Genomic DNA, 20,640 nt, shown 5'->3' on the forward strand with positions numbered 1-20,640 from the left:
TGTGTGTTTAGTGCAGTGGTGGGATTAGTTTCCACACCGACCAATTCCCTAGTGAGGGTTTAGGTGTAGGGCGAGTCAGGGTTTTGAGGTTCCTAATCGGCGCCCGGTGCGGAACCAGCCTAGGGAACGTTAGGAGTGTAGAGACTCTGACTCAGGGGAGTGCAGGAGGTCTCCACTTCCCCGTTTCCCTATTGCAGGGCCACCATTGTTATTGTTACCCAGGTTTTCCCTATTCCCCTTGTCTTATTGTATTAGTTACCGGCCTGCGGGCCGAGTCACATAGGACAATTACACGTGACATCTACCATTGCCAGCAAAGGGTTTTCAACCAAGTACTAAAAATGAACATTTTATTTACAATTATTTAATCTGTCCAATTACTTTTGGTCCCTTTAAAAACAGAGTGGCACATGTTAAGGAGCTGAAACGCCTAAACCCTTCCAATTTTAATGTGGATACCCTCAAATGAAAGCTGAAAGTCTGAACTTCAACTGCATCTGAATTGTTTTGTTTTTAAACAAATTTTAATTTGAATTTTAATTCATTGTGGTAATGTCTAGAGCCAAAATTGGAAAAATGTTGTCTCTGTCCAAATATATATGGACCTAACTGTATGGCAGTATTGTCTTTTGATTCCTCCCCTGCCCAGGAGATGTGGTATGCTCCGTACACGGTCAGCCGAAACAGTCAATGCGCCTGCGCAGAATGCGCATAAGTGCTTTCATATGTGTAGATCAGCGATTTGTTATTTCAGTGGAAAATTCAGAATATACGGTTTCAAAAGTTCATATGAGTTTTTAGAATTATAACAGAATATTATAATGTTTCGTATCATTTCTCAAAAACCTTACTTGATAGGAAAAATCTGAAGTCATTTCTGAAATCAGCATGAAAAAAACCTATCAGGAACACTCAAAATTGTCCGAGGGACAAAACCTTGGTAACACAGTGTAACTGGTCCACCTTGTATAGAAGCTTAGTTTAAGCCGACGAAGGTTTACACCTTACGAATGGTATACACCTGGGAGCGAGGGGATGAATGGTATACACCTGGGGGGGCCAGGTGGTATATGTTATACACCTGGAAGCGAGGGGGAAGAATGTTATACACCTGGGAGCGAGGGGACAAATGTTAAACATTGGGTGGCGAGGCGACACATGCTATAAACCTATGGATGGATGTTTTATTCCGGGGTGTGAGGGGACGGATGTTATACACCAGGAGACGAAGGGACTGATATTATACACGGGGAGCGAATAGACATGTTATACCCCGGAGGTCGAGTGGATGAATGTGTTAGACCTGGGAGCGAAGGGACGGATGTTCTAGATGGGGGGTGAGGGGACGGATGTTATAGACCGAGGGGGCAGGGAACGGATGTTATACACAAGGGAGCGAGGAGGCGGATGTGAGAGACCTGTGAGAGAAGGGATGGATGTCCTACATCGGGGGCGAGTGGAAAAATGTTATACACCTGGGAGCGAGGGGATGAATGTTATACACCTGAGGAGAGAGGATGAATGATTTAGGGCGAGGGGACGGATGTGATATACGTGGGGGCAAGGGGACGGATGTTATACACCTGGGGGCGAAGGGACGTATGTTATACATCGGGGGAAAGTGGTACGGATGTTATCCACCTGAGGGTGAGGGAACCTGATGTTATCCACCTGGGGACGAGGGAACGGATGTTATCCACCTGGGGGCTAGGGGATGGATGTTATACACGTCGGGGTGAGAGGATGGATGTTATACATCGGGGGGGCGAGGGAACAGATGTTATACATTGGGGCGAGGGGACGGATGTTGTATAACGGGGAAGGGTTGGATGTTATACACCGTTGGACTGAATGAGAAACTTGAATTCACTCCCTGACTTAGAGAGGTGTCCCGTACTGTTGTCCATATAGTGTGTATTGAAATGCCAAGGAGCCATGTCGGGTGCATGGATTCCCATAGTCTGTACTTAAGCAGTGTAGTCAGCTAGTAGTAAATATTATTAGTATATATTTATATATAATTTTCAGCCTTATTATGAAGGCTCAGGCTTCTACTGGTAATCGAGCAATGCACATCAGTTTTCAAATGGGTCCGAACGACTTTTGATGCACCTGTTTGACTTATATAGGAGTCTATCAGGTTTTGCCTTCTGACAGCAACAATATTACTGCAGACTGTGATTTTCTCCACCCTCCAAATATGAGAGATCCTCCTCACATAGAAGCTACAATGTGGACGACACCTAATGGATAAAGCCTAGGTCCTACAGTAATTCGCACCGGATTTTCCGCACCCATGGGAGATCACCCTTAAAATTGCTATCAGATTTCCAAATGGTTGACCCTTTGAAGAACTTGTCATTACTCCCGTTGATCGTGATCTGTTTGGGCATACTCGTTATTCTGGAGCCATAACGGGTGTTGAGTAGGCAATATCGGAATATTTGCAGGGTGTTTGCGTTAATGTAGAGTATTGGTTATACAGCGTTGTACAACTTGTAGTGTGAATACGAGTGATCAATCGGAGGCGCCTCATCCCCAGCACGCCTACAGGGAGTAGTTAACACACCAGTGGGATTTTCTAGGACCCTCCTAGATGCCGTGTCTGTAATGTGCTAACAAGCTCATCTCGTCTCCGTGTTTTTTACCTTTCTGCCTCAGAGGAATAGCTTAGAAGTTCAGTGAACTAAACCTAATGAAAAGCTCCACGGGAGGCAGAAGAGAACTGTTTTTTTTTCTTCTTCTTTTTCAGCCAAATAGAAAATTAGTTTTGGTAATAGACAAAGGGCAGTATTTCATGTGCAAGGAAGACTTGCTGCGAATCTGAGGATTCTATTAACTGCACAGAAATCAGCAGCTGGGAGACGCTACGGTCGCCTTTCCTCCGCATGGATACACACCTCAGATCCAGCCATAGGAGACGAGTCCACATTTGGAATTTTTTTGTATTATATCAGTTTGGTGAAAAGTCACTGTAGGTTCACAACTATGGCTACGTTTAGTGTGCATGTTGCACATATGGCCCAGGTGTTGGCAACTATATGCCTATATCTGCCATTGATTCCCATTATAATATACAAACAATGAAGTCTGTGCACATGTCGTCATGCCCCCGATCGCACTTGCTTTGTGATACTTGAAGCGGCCGTTAACAGAGAAGTTGATAGCCGGCCATTCATGATTCCTAGCCTTGCTGCTTCTGTAGCCAGCATAGTCCTTGGTGGATAGAGCTGTGTACTTGAGTTGTTTTAGCTCCTATACATTCCAATTTTTTATTTATTTTTTATATATGTTCCCTACAAAATGTCCCAATACACGGGAATAGGCGTAGATGTCCTGGCCTTTGTATCACTCCCATTTATTCCTATTCTTCCTTATACATCGTCCCTAGTCCTCTCCGTCTCCTGCTCACATTACATTTACAAGGACCACAGAGGAAATGAAGAATTACTTTCCTCAAAATATTCTACACCCCATATTCAATAAATGGAAATGCTGCTTGTGGCCACAATTACATAAGGTATCTTATATAGCGCATATCTCCACCTGATGAGTGGGGTCCGCCGAGCTGATCATGCATGGTTCACTTTGTAAAGTAGAGTGATCTACATATATACAAAAGGAGTGGTTGTTAGAACTTATGATTGGTTGTAAAACAGACAGCTATTAGGCCTTGTCTACCCCACATTGTATTGCAGTATTGGATGTAACAGTCTCCAATGGCATATGGTCATGACTTGGGATATACTACGTACGACACAAAGTCACAAATCTGTCCAAATGCGTAGGATTTTCTGTTGCAAGTTGCACGCAGCACACTTACCATAGACTTCAATGTCAGTCGCAGGGTGTTTGTATTTGGCTTATTTAAATATATCTATAGGGCTCCGTTAACCTGAAGGACATTAAAAGTGCTTCTTTTTGCTGTCACTCGGTGGGTTACATGTTTGCATTGAGGCTTTTTTTTCAGTTGTGTATGGTCTGTTCTTCCTTTACACAAGTACAGTGCAGTACAATGCCATACACCATATATTTCACGCATCCGTTCATTCCTCACCCAAGAATCTGCAAAAACCCTAGTCCATGCCCTCATCATCTCTCGCCTTGACTACTGCAACCTCATGCTCTGTGGCCTCCCCTCAAACACTCTCGCACCCCTCCAATCTATTCTAAACTCTGCTGCCCGACTAATCCACCTGTCCCCCCGCTATTCCCCAGCTTCTCCCCTCTGTCAATCCCTTCACTGGCTCCCAATTGCCCAGAGACTCCATTACAAAACCCTAACCATGACATACAAAGCCATCCACAACTTGTCTCCTCCATACATCTGTGACCTCGTCTCCCGGTACTTTCCTGCACGCAACCTCCGATCCTCACAAGATCTCCTTCTCTACTCCCCTCTTATCTCCTCTTCCCACAATCGCATACAAGATTTCTCTCGCGCATCACCCCTACTCTGGAACTCTCTACCACAACATATCAGACTCTCGCCTACCATCGAAACCTTCAAAAAGAGCCTGAAGACCCACCTCTTCCGACAAGCCTATAACCTGCAGTAACCACTGATCGACCAAACCGCTGCACGACCAGCTCTACCCTCGCCTACTGTATTATCACCCATCCCGCTGTAGATTGTGAGCCTTCGCGGGCAGGGTCCTCTCTCCTCCTGTACCAGTTATGACTTGTATTGTTTAAGATTATTGTACTTGTTTTTATGTATACCCCCCTCACATGTAAAGCGCCATGGAATAAATGGCGCTATAACAATAAATAATAATAATAATAATACACCTGTGCCTTCAGGATAGTACACTTTTTACAGAAGATTTGAGCGCTGTGTGCACAGTCCTACTTTTATGGCATACTAATCAGTAATGGCATTTAGGTGTTGAATTGTTATATCTGTGGTTAAAGCCCCCATACACTTTAGATATTTGTTGGCCGAATGATGGTGCTGTCAATCATTCAGGCGGGGGCAAACTTGGCCATCTCTCCCAAACACAGGAGCCCTCACTCTGCCAAACTGTGATGGTCAACGTGTGACTGGACACACCGCCTCCAGCAGGGCGAATTTCTATGGCACTGTTTGAGACAGCCCTGACCAAAATTACTAACGACCTACTTACAGCCAAATCAAATGGACAATACTCTATACTCCTGCTTCTAGACCTGTCCTCTGCATTCGACACAGTTGACCACTGCCTCCTACTACAGATCCTCTCCTCCTTCGGCATCAAAGGCCTTTCCCTATCCTGGATCTCCTCTTACCTTTCCAATCGCACATTCAGCGTCTTCCACTCCCACACCACCTCCTCATCCCATCCTATCTCTGTTGGAGTCCCCCAGGGCTCTGTTTTAGGACCCCTACTCTTCTCAATCTATATACTTGGTCTGGGGCAACTCATGAAGTCCCACGGATTCCACTACCACCTTTATGCTGATGACACCCAGATCTACCTCTCTGGCCCAGACTTCACCTCTCTGCTGTCCAGAATCCCAGAGTGTCTATCAGCCATATCCTCCTTCTCCTCTCGCTTCCTCAAGCTCAATGTAGACAAATCTGAACTCATCATCTTTCCTCCATCTCTCAGATCTTCCTTACCCGACCTAGCTATAAAAATTAATGACATCACACTTTCCCCAGTACCAGAAGTCCGCTGCCTCAGAGTAACCTTTGACTCTGCTCTGTCCTTCAAACCGCACATCCAAGCTCTTTCTACCTCCTGTCGCCTCCAGCTCAAAAATATTTCCAGAATCCGGCCTTTCCTCAACCCTCAGTCTACTAAAATGCTTGTGCATGCCCTCATCATCTCCCGCCTCGACTACTGCAACATCCTTTTCTGTGGTCTCCCTGCTAACACCCTTGCACCTCTCCAGTCCATCCTTACCTCTGCCGCCCGACTAATTCAGCTCTCTCCTCGCTACTCCTCCGCTTTTCCCCTCTGCAAATCTCGTCACTGGCTCGCATTCCCTCAGCGTATCCAGTTCAAATTACTAATACTGACCTACAAGGCCATCTATAACCTGTCTCCCCCATATGTCTCTGAACTAATCTCCCGATACCTTCCCTCACGTAATCGCCGATCGTCCCAAGACCTCCTTCTCTCCTCCACACTTATTCGCTCCTCACCCAACCGCCTCCAAGACTTCTCCCGAATAGCCCCTATTCTCTGGAATTCTTTGCCCCAACAAGTCCGACTATCAACCACATTTGGATCCTTTAGAGGGAACCTGAAAACCCACCTCTTCAAGAAAGCCTACAGCCTGCAATGACCCCGCTACCTCCTTCTCTCTCACCACTACCGGTGATATCACCTCAACCAACACCGGAACTGCTGCAAACCACCAACCTACTGTCTCCTTCCCCACCATCCTGTAGCATGTAAGCCCAAAAGGGCAGGGTCCTCTCTCCCCTCTGTATCAGTCTGTCATTGTTAGTTTGTTTACTATAAGTGATATCTGTATTTTGTATGTAACCCCTTCTCATGTAAAGCACCATGGAATCAATGGTGCTATATAAATAAATAATAATAATAAAAATGTCACACGTGACCCTGGATACACCGCCTCCAGCAGGGAGAATTTAAATAATATAACGTGCAGACGGATACACCGCCTCCAGCAGGCAAATTTCAGTATTACACATATAACTGGATACACCTCCTTCAGCAGGGCGAATTTAAGTAATAAAGGGAAACTGATAATGGAGGGCCCTGCGATAGGAAACGGGGACGTGGAGACCTCCTGCACTCCCCTGAGTCAGTGTCTCTACACTCCTAACGATCCCTAGGCCGGTTCCGCACCGGGCACCGATCAGGAACCTAAAAACCCTAGCTCGCCCTGCACCTAGCCCATTGTAGTGAAATGGACGGTGCAGAAACTAATCCCACCACTGCACTGAAACACACAAAAGGAAAGTTACAAAACAGGGGTAACACCACTTAGCTTTGCTCTGTTGCTCTTGCTCCCAGCAACAGAGTCCACCACCAGAATTTAGCTTCCACCTGAAGCTACTACAGCAGAGCTCTGCGTGAGCTGCAAGGAACTTCTCTCTGTAGTTCCTTCCTCCACCAGACTTGGTTGGAAATGAGCAATATCACCAAATGTGAGTGAGAGAACAAGACACACCTATATAGTTAAACCAGAGCAATCACACCTGCTTCATAATCACGTGCATTAAACTAATGTAACCAGAGTGCAATGACCCTAACGGCCACCAGGGGCAAAACTAAAACTGAAATCACCACAGTGCAATGACCCTAATGGCCACCGGGGGCAAAACCAACTCCAAGCACACAGCTTAAGGAAAAAAAAGGTTACTAGTGCTTTTATCTGTCATGATCCAGCATGGATCATGACACAAACGCTCCTGAGTTCTCTAGAAGAGAGCAGCTGCCGGAGCTCTCTAGAAGAGAGCAGCTGCCGGAATCCTCTCTCTTACAAATAAGACTGTTGTCAACCTTTTGACATTGGTGGATTCAGCTGATGTCCGCCATACAAATTAGACTGTTGTCTAAACCTGTTGATATTGGTGGATTCGGCTGATGTCCGTCATACAAATTAGACTGTTGTGCCAACCCTGGGCAGCATGGTGGCTCAGTGGTTAGCACTGCAGCCTTGCAGCACTGGAGTCCTGGATTCAAATCCTACCAAGGACAACATCTGCAAGGAGTTTGTGTGTTCCCCCCGTGTTTGCGTGGGTTTCCTCCGGGTTCTCCGATTTCCTCCCACACTCCAAAGACATACTGATAGGGAATTTAGATTGTGAGCCCCATCGGGGACAGCGATAATAATGTGTGCAAACTGTAAAGCTGTAAAACTGCTGAATATCAGCTGATGGTGGTTTCAGTTGATGTCCGAAATACAAATTAGACTGTTGTCCAAACCTGTCGATATTGATGAATTCGGCTGATTTCCGTCTTACTAGTTAGACTGTTGTTCCAACCTGTCTATATTGGTGGATTCTGCCAATGGTGGCCTAAACTTCTGACTAATGTCAGCCGAATCCACCAATATCAACAGGTTCGGACAACAGTCTAATTTGTATGGGGAACCCAACTCTAAAGTGTACGTGGGGCCACAATAAATTGCACTTAGCATGAGATAGAGGGAGAGACTTTGCCTGACATTTATTAAAAATTTTGGAATTTGTATAAAACATGAGGACACTGCAACAAGAAAAAGTACCGCTACACCATGATGGTAAATAGCATAAATGACTGAAGAAAATAAACATCCAAATTGATATGAATTGACATTTACATATACAGATAAATTATGCCCAAAAATACTGCGCAAAAAGCAAAGGTTTATTTCCACATGTATATAAAAAAATCCTGTGTTTTAAATAAAGATACCATGACAGTATTCAACAGTATTCATTGTGTGAGTTTTAAAATATCAAGGCAAAAAAAGTGCAGAGTGCAAAGATATGTAAACAGTAAGTAAATAGAATCAGTAAGGGTACCGTTACACTTAGCGATGCACCAGCGATCCCGACAACGATATGGATCGCTGGTGCATCGCTAAGTAGTCGCTAGTGAGCTGCCACACAGGCAGATCTCACCAGTGACATCGCTGGGGTCGGGGGTCGCTACTTACCTGTCAGACGCGGCGATCCTGACGTCCTCCCGCCCGCGTCCAGGACGTTCTCACGCGATCAGCGATAGCCAGCGGAGGAGCCAGTCGGAGGTAAGTATCACATGTAGCGATATCGCTAGCAATATCGCTGCTGCGTCACAAAATCGGTGACTTTACAGCGATATTTCTAGCGATATCGCAGTGTGTAACGGGCCCTTAATGCTTGCTAGTGCAATATATAGGGATAATTACCCCCAGGATGCATGCTGAGACATCCGAGTAAAGAAAGAAGGTAAGGGTACCGTTACACCTAGCGATGCACCAGCGATCCCGACCAGCGAAGAGACGCGGTCAGGATCGCTGGTGCAAAGAGTAGACAAAGAAGGTAAGAGGCTAAAGTGCCATAGGTAAACAGTGTAATGAATACATATTACCTCAGTGGTGCAGACAGGAGAACCCCTGAAAATAAAAAAATTATGCTCTAAAGCGAATTTCAGCAATGTCAATAGGAAGTCAATGAAGTCGGGGCTGTGTTCAGACATGTGCAAAAAGTTTTTGCAGCCAAAATTCCATCCTGATGTTGAATTGATGTGCTTCCACATCCATGGTAACCAACCACATATCCTTTTCAAGGGGTATACCATCGATTTTTCTCAATAGGTCTCCAGAATCCTTGACATAAGAAGGGAGATCAGATACCAGTGGTTTTAAGTGAAAATCTAAGAATTTGGAGATGGTTTCACACAAATTCCCATTGCCTGAAACAATGGGACGTCCAGGTGGTACTAGTGCATTTTTGTGTATCTTAGGTATAAAATATATACAGTGCCTACAAGTAGTATTCAACCCCCTGCAGATTTAGCAGGTTTGATAAGATGCAAATAAGTTAGAGCCTTCAAACCTCACACAAGAGCAGGATTTATTAACAGATGCATAAATCTTACAAACCAAAAAGTTATGTTGCTCAGTTAAATTTTAATAAATTTTAAACATACAAGTGTGGGTCAATTATTATTCAACCCCTAGGTTTAATATTTTGTGGAATAACCCTTGTTTGCAATTACAGCTAATAATCGTCTTTTATAAGACCAGATCAGGCCGGCACAGGTCTCTGGAGTTATCTTGGCCCACTCCTCCATGCAGATCTTCTCCAAGTTATCTAGGTTCTTTGGGTGTCTCATGTGGACTTTAATCTTGAGATCCTTCCACAAGTTTTCAATTGGGTTAAGGTCAGGAGACTGACTAGGCCACTCCAACACCTTGATTTTTTGCCTCTTGAACCAGGCCTTGGTTTTCTTGGCTGTGTGCTTTGGGTCATTGTCTTGTTGAAAGATGAAATGACGACCCATCTTAAGATCCTTGATGGAGGAGCGGAGGTTCTTGGCCAAAATCTCCAGGTAGGCCGTGCTATCCATCTTCCCATGGATGCGGACCAGATGGCCAGGCCCCTTGGCTGAGAAACAGCCCCACAGCATGATGCTGCCACCACCATGCTTGACTGTAGGGATGGTATTCTTGGGGTCATATGCAGTGCCATCCAGTCTCCAAACGTCACGTGTGTGGTTGGCACCAAAGATCTCGATTTTGGTCTCATCAGACCAGAGAACCTTGAACCAGTCTGTCTCAGAGTCCTCCAAGTGATCATGAGCAAACTGTAGACAAGCCTTGACATGACGCTTTGAAAGTAAAGGTACCTTACGGGCTTGTCTGGAACGGAGACCATTGCGGTGGAGTACGTTACTTATGGTATTGACTGAAACCAATGTCCTCACTGCCATGAGATCTTCCCGGAGCTCCTTCCTTGTTGTCCTTGGGTTAGCCTTGACTCTTCAGACAAGCCTGGCCTCGGCATGGGAGGAAACTTTCAAAGGCTGTCCAGGCCGTGGAAGGCTAACAGTAGTTCCATAAGCCTTCCACTTCCGGATGATGCTCCCAACAGTGGAGACAGGTAGGCCCAACACCTTGGAAAGGGTTTTGTACCCCTTGCCAGCCTTGTGACCCTCCACGATCTTGTCTCTGATGGCCTTGGAATGCTCCTTTGTCTTTCCCATGTTGACCATGTATGAGTGCTGTTCACAAGTTTGGGGAGGGTCTTAAATAGCCAGAAAAGGCTGGAAAAAGAGATAATTAATCCAAACATGTGAAGCTCATTGTTCTTTGTGCCTGAAATATTTCTTAATACTTTAGGGGAACCAAACAGAATTCTGGTGGTTTGAGGGGTTGAATAATAAATGACCCTCTGAATAAACTTTTCACAATTTAAAAAAAAATTAAACAAAGAAATAACATTCTTTTTGGCTGCAGTGCATTTCACATTTCCAGGCTGATCTACAGTCCAAATGTCACAATGCCAAGTTAATTCCGAATGTGTAAACCTGCTAAATCTGCAGGGGGTTGAATACTACTTGTAGGCACTGTACATGCCATTTTTGGATAGAGTGGTACCAGGTGATCTCTGAAAGCTTTCATGATGAGACCATTGTCAAATGCCCGATCAAGAATATTCTGTAGCTCCCCTTTGAATTTAAAGGTAGGGTTAAATGTCAATTTTTTATAACAGACCTCATTCCTGAGCTGTTTAACCCCTTCCTGACATCCGACGTACTATCCCGTCCACGGTACCCGGGCCCGTATGACCGTGGACGGGATAGTACGTCTACCGCGATCAGCGGCGCCCACGTGGTGAGCGCCGCTGATCGCGGCCGGGTGTCAGCTGATTATCACAGCTGACACCCGGCACTATGTGTCAGGGGCGGTCACGGACCGCCCCCGACACGTTAACCCCTTGCACACCGCGATCAAACATGATCGCGGTGTACCGGGAGTTAAAGGGAAGCATCGGCAGGGAGGGGGCTCCCTCCGTGCTTCCCTGAGCCCCCCACGGCAGCGCAATGTGCAGCGCTGCTGCGGGGGGCTCCTATCCTCCAGGCCCCCGAATCCAAGATGGCGACGGGGGCCTTCGGGGACCTGAGGAAGCTGGCTTCCTCAGTGCCTGCAAAGCGCAGGCAAGAGGAAGTCTGCTTCAATGCCTGTGACAGATTGCTGATCTGTCACAGTGATCTGTGATGTGACAGATCAGCGATCTGTCACAGGACAGTGATGTCCCACCTGGGACTATGTAATAAAGTAAAAAAAAAATAAAAAAAAATGTAAAAATAAATTTAAAAAAATCGCCAAATAAATTAGTAAAAAAAAAAAAAAATATTCCCCAATAAATTCATTTTTTGAAAATAATAAAAAAAAAACAATAAAAGTACACATATTAGGTATCGCCGCGTCCGTAATGACCCGCACTATAAAACTGTCCCATTAGTTAACCCTTTTAGCGAACCCTTAAAAAATAAAAATAAAAAACGAAGCAAAAAATAATGATTTATTATCATACCGCCAAACAAAAAGTGTAATAACGCGCGATCAAAAAGACGCATATAAATATCCATGGTACCGCTGAAAACGTCATCTTGTCCCGCAAAAAACGAGCCACCACACAGCATCATCAGCGAAAAAATAAAAAAGTTATAGCTCACAGAATAAAGCGATGCAAAAATAATTATTTTTTATATAAAATAGTTTTCATTGCATAAAACCGACAAAAACATAAAAAAAGACCTAAATGAGGTATCGCTGTAACCATACTGACCCGAAGAATAAAACCGCTTTATCAATTTTACCGCACGCGGAACGGTGTAAACGCACCCCCCCAAAAGAAATTCATGAAACGCTGGTTTTTGTTCATTCTGCGTCCCAAAAATAGGAATAAAAAGCGATCAAAAAATGTCACGTGCCCGAAAATGGTACCAATAAAAACGTCAACTCGTCCCGCAAAAAATAAGACCTCACATGACTCGGTGTGTCAAAATACGGAAAAATTATAGCTCTCAATATGTGGTGATGCAAAAACTATTTTACAATAAAAAGCGTCTTTTAGCGTGTGACAGCCGCCAAACATAAAAACCGCCATAAATAGTAAATCAAACCCCCCGTTATCACCCCCTTAGTTAGGGAAAAATAATAAAACTAAAAAAAAAGTATTTATCTCCATTTTCCCGTTAGGGTAAGGCTGTGTGCACACGCTGCGGATTAGGTGCGGATTCATCCGCGCGGATTTTGTAAAATCCGCAGGTGAAACCGCAGGTCAAAAGACCTGCGGTTTTACCTGCAGATTGCTCTGCGGTTTTGTCCTGCGGTTTTTCATCTCCTCATTAGAGGAGATGGCAAACCGCAGGAGAATCCGCAGAAAGAATTGACATGTCAATTCTTTCTGCGGGTTGAAAACCGCAGATAATCCGTGCGGAAAATTCCGCACCGTCTGCACTGCGGTTTTTGATTCCCATAGGGAATCATGGTACTGGGGTCCGCAGCAGCCAAAACCACTGCGGAACCGCAGCAAAATCCGCAGCGTGTGCACACAGCCTTAGGGCTAGGGTTAGGGCTAGGGTTAGGGCTAGGGTTAGGGCTCAGATTAGGGTTAGGGGTGTGTTGGGGTTAGGGTTGGAGTTATAATTGGGGGTTTCCACTGTTTGGGCACATCAGGGGCTCTCCAAATGCAACATGGCGTCTGATCTCAATTCCAGCCAATTCTGAGTTGAAAAAGTCAAATGGTGCTCCTTCCCTTCCAAGCTCTGCCATGCGCCCAAACAGTGTTTTACCCCCACATGTAGGGTATCAGCCTACTCAGGACAAATTGCAAAACAATTTTTGGGGTCCAATTTCTCCTGTTACCCTTAGGAAAATAAAAAATTGGGGGCAAAAATATCATTTTTGTGGAAAAAAATGATTTTTTTATTTTCACGTCCGAGTGTTATAAACTTCTGTGAAGCACTTGGGGGTTCAAAGTGCTCACCACACATCTAGATAAGTTCCGTGGGGGGTCTAGTTTCCAAAATGGGGTCACTTGTGGGGAGTTTCAATAGTTTAGGTACATCAGGGGCTCTCCAAACGCACATGACACCCGTAGACCATTCCATCAAAGTCTGCATTCCAAAACGTCACTGCTTCCCTTCCGAGCCCCGACGTGTGTCCATACAGTAGTTTTCTCCCACATATGGGGTGTCAGCGTACTCAGGCCAAATTGGACAACAACTTATGGGGTCCAATTTCTCCTGTTACCCTTGGGAAAATGAAAAAATTGGGGACTAATTGATCATGTTTCTGGAAAAAATACGATTTTTTTATTTTCATGCCCTGGCATTATAAACTTCTGTGAAGCCCTTGGGGGTTCAAAGTGCTCACCTCACATCTAGATAAGTTCCTTAGTGGGTCTAGTTTTCAAAATGGGGTCATTTGTGGGGGGTTTCCACTGTTTAGGTACATTAGGGGCTCTCCAAAGGCAACATGACACTCGCAGACCATTCCATCAAAGTCTGCATACCAAAACGTCACTACTTCTCTTCCGAGCCCCGACGTGTGCCCATACAGTAGTTTTCACCCACATATGGGGTATCAGCATACTCAGGACAAATTGGACAACAACTTTTGGGGTCCAATTTCTCCTGGTACCCTTGGGAAAATAAAAAAATGGTGACTAAAAGATCATGTTTGTGGAAAAAATAAAAATTATTTATTTTCACGCCCGGGCGTTATAAACTTCTGTGAAGCACTGGGGGGGTCAAAGTGCTCACCACACATCTAGATAAGTTCCTTAGGGGGTCTAGTTTCCAAAATGGTGTCATTTGTGGGGGGTTTCCACTGTTTGGAAAACTCCTGATGTACCAAAACGCGACATGGTGTCCGATCTCAATTCCAGCCAAAAACGTCAAATGGCGCTGCTTCCCTTCCGAGCTCTGCCATGCGCCCAAATAGTGGTTTACCCCCACATGTGGGGTATCAGCGTACTCAGAACAAATTGCACAATAACTTTTACGGTCCTGTTACCCTTGGAAAAATAAGAATTGAGGGTGAAAAGATCATTTTTGTGGAAAAAATATGATTTTTTAATTGTATGGCTTTATGTTATAAACTTCTGTGAAGCCCATGGGGGTTCAAAGTTCTCACCACACATCTAGATAAGTTCCTTAGGGGGTCTAGTTTCCAAAATGGTGTCATTTGTGGGGGATTTCCACTGTTTTGGTACATCAGGGGTTTTCCAAACGCGACATGGTGTCCGATCTCAATTCCAGCCAAAAACGTCAAATGGCGCTGCTTCCCTTCCGAGCTCTGCCATGCGCCCAAATAGTGGTTTACCCCCACATGTGGGGTATCAGCGTACTCAGGACAAATTGCACAATAACTTTTAGGGTCCTGTTACCCTTGAAAAAATAAGAATTGAGGGTGAAAAGATCATTTTTGTGGAAGAAATATGATTTTTTAATTGTATGGCTGTATGTTATAAACTTCTGTGAAGCCCATGGGGGTTCAAAGTTCTCACCACACATCTAGATAAGTTCCTTAGGGGGTCTAGTTTCCAAAATGGTGTCATTTGTGGGGGGTTTCCACTGTTTTGGTACATCAGGGGTTTTCCAAACGCGACATGGTGTCCGATCTCAATTCCAGCCAAAAACGTCAAATGGCATTGCTTCCCTTCCGAGCTCTGCCATGCGCCCAAATAGTAGTTTACCCCCACATGTGGGCTATCAGCGTACTCAGGACAAATTGCACAATAACTTTTAAGGTCCTGTTACCCTTGGGAAAATAAAAATTGGGGTGAAAAGATCATTTTTGTGGAAAAAATATGATTTTTTAATTGTACCGCTGTACGTTATAAACTTCTGTAAAGCCCTTGTGGGTTCAAAGTTCTCACCACATATCTAGATAAGTTCCTTGGGGGGTCTAGTTTCCAAAATGGGGTCACTTGTAGGGGGTTTCCACTGTTTAGGTACATCAGGGACTCTCCAAACGTGACATGACGTCCGATCTGAATTCCAGCCAATTTTGCATTGAAAAAGTCAAACGGCGCTCCTTCCATTCTGAGCTCTGCCATGCGCCGAAACAGTCGTTCCCCCCGACAAATCAGGTATCAGCCTACTCAGGACAAATTTCACAATAACTTTTGCAGTCCAATTTCTCCTGTTACCCTTGGTAAAATAAAAAAAAATTGAACCTGAAGTATTTTTTTTGTGAAAAAAAGTTAGATGTTCATTTCTTTTTAAATATTCAAAAAAATTCCTGTGACGCACCTAATGGGTTAATAAACTTCTTGAATGTGGTTTTGAGCACCTTAAGGGGTTCAGTTTTTAGAATGGTGTCACTTTTGGGTATTTTCTATCATATAGACCCCTCAAAGTGGCTTCAAATGTGATGTGGTCCTAAAAATAAAATGGTGTTGTAAAAATGAGAAATCGCTGGTCAACTTTTAACCCTTATAACTTCCTAACAAAAAAAAATTTTGGTTCCAAAATTGTGCTGATGTAAAGTAAACATGTGGGAAATGTTAGTTATCAAGTTTTTTGTGTGCCGTATCTCTGTGATTTAAGGGCATAAAAATTCAAAGTTGGAAAATTGCGAAATTTTCAAAATTTTTGCCAAATTTCCATTTTTTTCACAAATAAACGCAAGTTATTTGAATGAAATTTTACCACTAACATGAAGTACAATATGTCACGAGAAAACAATGTCAGAATCACCGGGATCAATGGAAGCGTTCCAGAGTTATGACCTCATAAAGGTACAGTGGTCAGAATTGTAAAAATTGGCCCGGTCATGAACGTGCAAACCACCCTTGGGGGTGAAGGGGTTAAAGGCCTCCTTTTCATACATGTGGATAGACCATACCACAACATTACCCCCCTTATCTGCTTGTTTTTTAACAATTTCTCTAAGATTCTTTAATTCACGTAAGGCTTTTCTTTGTGAAAATGTTAGGTTGTCTCTGGAGCCTGACTGTTTGAATTTCTCAAACTCTTTGGTTACGAGCTTGACAAAAAGTTCAATGTGAGGATACAGATTAAGGGGAAGAAATTTTTTTGGAATGGGAGGGTGAAATTTAGTATTACCTGTAGGTGCTAAAGTCTGTTGATTTTCCCCCATCTCTTCAAGGATGGAAATGGTGCGCAGTTCGTCTTCAGTCCAAGCTTCCCCTGTCCTGGGTTTGTCATGCAATTTTTTCAGGACTAATTTGCGGGCAAAGAGCTGGAGGTCTTTGGTGGCTAAAAAGGGGTCAAACTGAGAGGAGGGTGAGAAAGAGAAGCCTAAGCTGAGAACTTCTAACTGGGAGGGTGGTAAATTAATGGCAGGCAAATTAATTACCTGCATTTTAGAAGAGGAATTCGCAGGACGTTCATTTGATTTTTTTGGAGTACCGTATTTTTCGGACTATAAGACGCACCGGACCATAAGACACACCCCAATTTTAAGAAGGAAAATAGGGAAAAAAATAATAATGTGTCAAATGGGGGTCTGTCTTACAGTTCGAATTCAGCTTACCTGGGAAGGGATCCGGCACAGGTAGAGGAGTGGTCACAGAGTTCATTCAGTGCTCCAGGCTGGTGCGGTGGTGGCGGCTCTGTGCTGGGGCAGGTGGGCTGTGCTGGGGCAGGTGGGCTGTGCTGGGGCAGCTGGGCTGTGCTGGGCTGGGGCAGCTGTCCTGGGGCAGGTGGGCTGTGCTGGGGCAGTTGGGCTGGGGCAGGTGGGCTGTGCTGGGGTAGGTGGGCTGTGCTGGGCTGGGGCAACTGTCCAGGGGCAGGTGGGCTGTGCTGGGGCAGGTGGGCTGTGCTGGGGTAGGTGGGCTGTGCTGGGCTGGGGCAGCTGTCCTGGGGCAAGTGGGCTGTGCTGAGGCAAGTGGGCTGGGGCAGCTGTGCTGGGCTGGGGCAGCTGGGGCAAGTGGGCTGTACTTGGCTGGGGCAAGTGGGCTGGGGCAGCTGGGCTCTGCGGGGTGAGGGTGGCGGCGGGCTGTGCTCCGGTGCAGGGGCGGCAGCTCCGCCAGCATTTCTTCGCAGCCCGGAGGCCCCCGCACATCCGTTGCTAGCTGCCACCATGTTGCGGTGGCCTCCGGGAACATGGACGCCGGGAAGATGGCCGCCGGTCCGGGGACGGCGCATGCGCGGATTCAGATCCCGTCCCGAGATCTCGGGAGATGAGATTCAAATCTCGGCAACGAGATCTCGTCCCCCGAGATCTCGGGACGAGACCGGCGTCCATGTTCCCGGAGGCCACCGCAACATGGTGGCAGCTAGCAACGGATGTGCGGGGGCCTCCGGGCTGCGAGGAAATGCCGGCGGAGCCGCCGCCCCTGCACCGGAGCACAGCCCGCTGCCACCACCGCACCGCAGAGCCCCGCGGCACCCGCACCAGCCTCCAGCCATGATTGGAGGTTAGTATATTGCGACCATAAGACGCACCCCCCACTTTCCCAAAAAATTTTGGGGGAAAAAAGTGCGTCTTATGGTCAGAAAAATACGGTATATCCTTTTTTGGCCATGTCATTTTTTTCTCAGATTGTAAGTGCGCTGTTGCGTTCCACTACTACCCCTTGAAGATATTGATGAAATAGAAGATGAGCGAGATAAAGATCGTTCTCACGTCCCATTAGAAGGCCATTTGAAGATGGTGCCATTATTAAAATCCTTCAAATCTCTTTGAAATTTTTTTGTCTTTATTTCTTTAACCTCCTTTTCCCAAATAAGAAATTGATTATCTAAGTCTTTATTAAGAGCTTCCACTTCAGCAGAGGACAGATTTTCCAATAATTTCTAGCGTATGGAATCTATGTCTGTATCCAGTTTTTCAAGTGTTTCTGTTGTTACCAATTAGGAGCGCTATTAATTATTTAGAGCAGGTGGTACAGGCTTCTTCCCACCGAGTTCTAAATAAAGGGTCGTCAATGAGGAATGATGGCATTATGCAGATACAAAGTCCCCTTGGTATCTAATTTTTTGCTAAATAGGTCTCCAAGGAGGCCTTATTCCACCAAGTCCTAGTTCTTTTTTTTAAGAAAAAATATTAAAGAATTTTTTGGAATTTTGGCTGCAAAAACTTTTTTGCACATGTCTGAACACAGCCCCGACTTCATTGACTTCCTATTGACATTGCTGAAATTTGCTTTAGAGCATATTTTTTTTATTTTCAGGGGTTCTCCTGTCTGCACCACTGAGGTAATATGCATTCATTACACTGTTTACCTATGGCACTTTAGCCTCTTAAGCCCCCGTTACACACTGCGATATCGCTAGCAATATCGCTGTAAAGTCACCGATTTTGTGACGTAGCAGCGATATTGCTAGCGATATCGCTGTGTCTGATACTTACCTCCGACCCGCTCCCCCGCTGGTTATTGCTGATTGTGCGAGAAGCTGCTGGACCATTTCTCGTCGGTCACTTCCTGCTGGGCTTCCTGTGGCGCCGACGAGCGACACGTGGACGCGGGCGGGAGGACGCAGGATCGCCTGGTGTGACAGGTAAGTAGCGAGACCCGGCACCAGCGATGTCGCTAGTGAGATCTGCCTGTTTGGCAGCTCACTAGCGACCACTTAGCGATGCACCAGCGATCCTGACTGCGTCATATCGCTGGTCGGGATCGCTGGTGCATCGCTAGGTGTAACGGTACCCTTACCTTCTTTCTTTACTCTGATGTCTCAGCATGCATCCTGGGGGTAATTATCCCTATACATTGCACTAGCAAGCATTACTGATTCTATTTACTTACTGTTTACGTATCTTTGCACTCTGCACTTTTTTGCCTTGATATTTTAAAACTCACACAATGAATACTGTTGAATACTGTCAAGGTATCTTTATTTAAATCACAGGATTTTTTGATATACATGTGGCAATAAACCTTTGCTTTTTGCGCAGTATTTTTGGGCATAATTTATCTGTATATGTAAATATCAATTCATATCAATTGGGATGTTTATTTTCTTCAGTCATTTATGCTATTTACCGTCATGGTGTAGCGGTACTTTTTCTTGTTGCAGTGTCCTCATGTTTTATGTACTTATTGATTTTCTTATTTAATGGAAAAAAAAATTTTTTTAAATGATACCATAATAAAATTTGAGATTTTTTAAGACTTGACTTCCATTTTCCCTTTTTTGGATAATGTATATTTGAAGCTGTGTCCTAGGCATTTTCTCATTAGGAATTCCTCTTCTTATTTTTAGTTTTTTGTCATAGGTACTAAAAAATGATGCAATAAATTGCATAAAACATTGATGATTTGGCCGAGACTAATGAAATGTCCCAATTTTCACAAACATTTTCGCAACTAAATGTCCCCTTTAGCGTCTAGGCGGTCAATGTAAGTGCTGCAATCTGGATTTTTCACTTTTTTCTCTTAACCTGCCCCCAAAACTGAAGCTTTGAGGAGAGAATGCGGTACTTGGATCTCATTATCCAGCAACATTTGGAGCCAACCACCTTTGAGGATTATGCTGCGCAGGTCTTCTGTCCAGCTCCACACCATAACCAACATCATCTACGTAAGTAGTGTTTCCTTATGCACAATGATTTTGCTTTATTTCTATATTCGTTATTTCTTTTTCTTATATTAACTCCAATGAAATTTAGGATTTGGTTTATACATTTATGCCTAGTTCAGACGTTAAGGATTCACATACATCTTCTATCCGTATGGGCAAAATTGCTGATGAATCACTAATCAAACACTGATGAATAATGGTCTATGTTTTTCTGTTTGAAAAATTCCAACTGTCTGAGTGAGGACTAAGCAATTTCTTACAATTCATGCTTGGATAACATGGGATTGGTCTGGGTGTGATGCTTCACCGCTGTCCGCCATCCCTCCATGTGGATTGTCCATTTTTTAGCAGGACATGCATTTTACCTGTGGCGTACCCGGTGCACATATTTCGGCACACTCCCCGCTCACAGAATCCTAAATGTTTAGGGAGCTTTTGACTTTGCCAACTTCTAACAGGTAAATCTTATTGAGCAGATTGAGTCGCTACATTGATCTATTTTCTGAAAGTTCACAACATGTTCTGCCATCTGACTGCAAAGAAAATAAAAGTTCAATTGTGTTTTATCTTTTATGTGTGAATAAAAAACCCTGCCCCTATCTGACATTCTTCCTATTGGTAAATGATAATACACAAAAATGACATCCAAGGCTGTCTTCAACCATATTGTTTTGGATGCCGTTGTCTGCACCACACGATGCTGTAA

General features: G+C 44.7%; 1 protein-coding gene across 5 annotated transcripts in view; it reads left to right on the forward strand.

Moving 5' to 3' along the window:
• Positions 1-20,640, forward strand: part of RALGAPA1 (Ral GTPase activating protein catalytic subunit alpha 1) — a 448,263-nt gene that overhangs the window by 407,376 nt on the left and 20,247 nt on the right. For all 5 annotated transcript variants that reach the window (XM_073554214.1, XM_073554210.1, XM_073554212.1 and 2 more), the window contains one exon: positions 19,813-19,934. In XM_073554214.1, the coding sequence (XP_073410315.1) occupies positions 19,813-19,934 (122 nt within the window). The remainder of the gene's footprint in view (positions 1-19,812; positions 19,935-20,640) is intronic.

This window comes from Dendrobates tinctorius, unplaced genomic scaffold (genome assembly GCF_039654945.1).
Source record: "Dendrobates tinctorius isolate UK_male_01 unplaced genomic scaffold, ASM3965494v1 ptg000208l, whole genome shotgun sequence".
Taxonomy (NCBI): domain Eukaryota; kingdom Metazoa; phylum Chordata; class Amphibia; order Anura; family Dendrobatidae; genus Dendrobates; species Dendrobates tinctorius.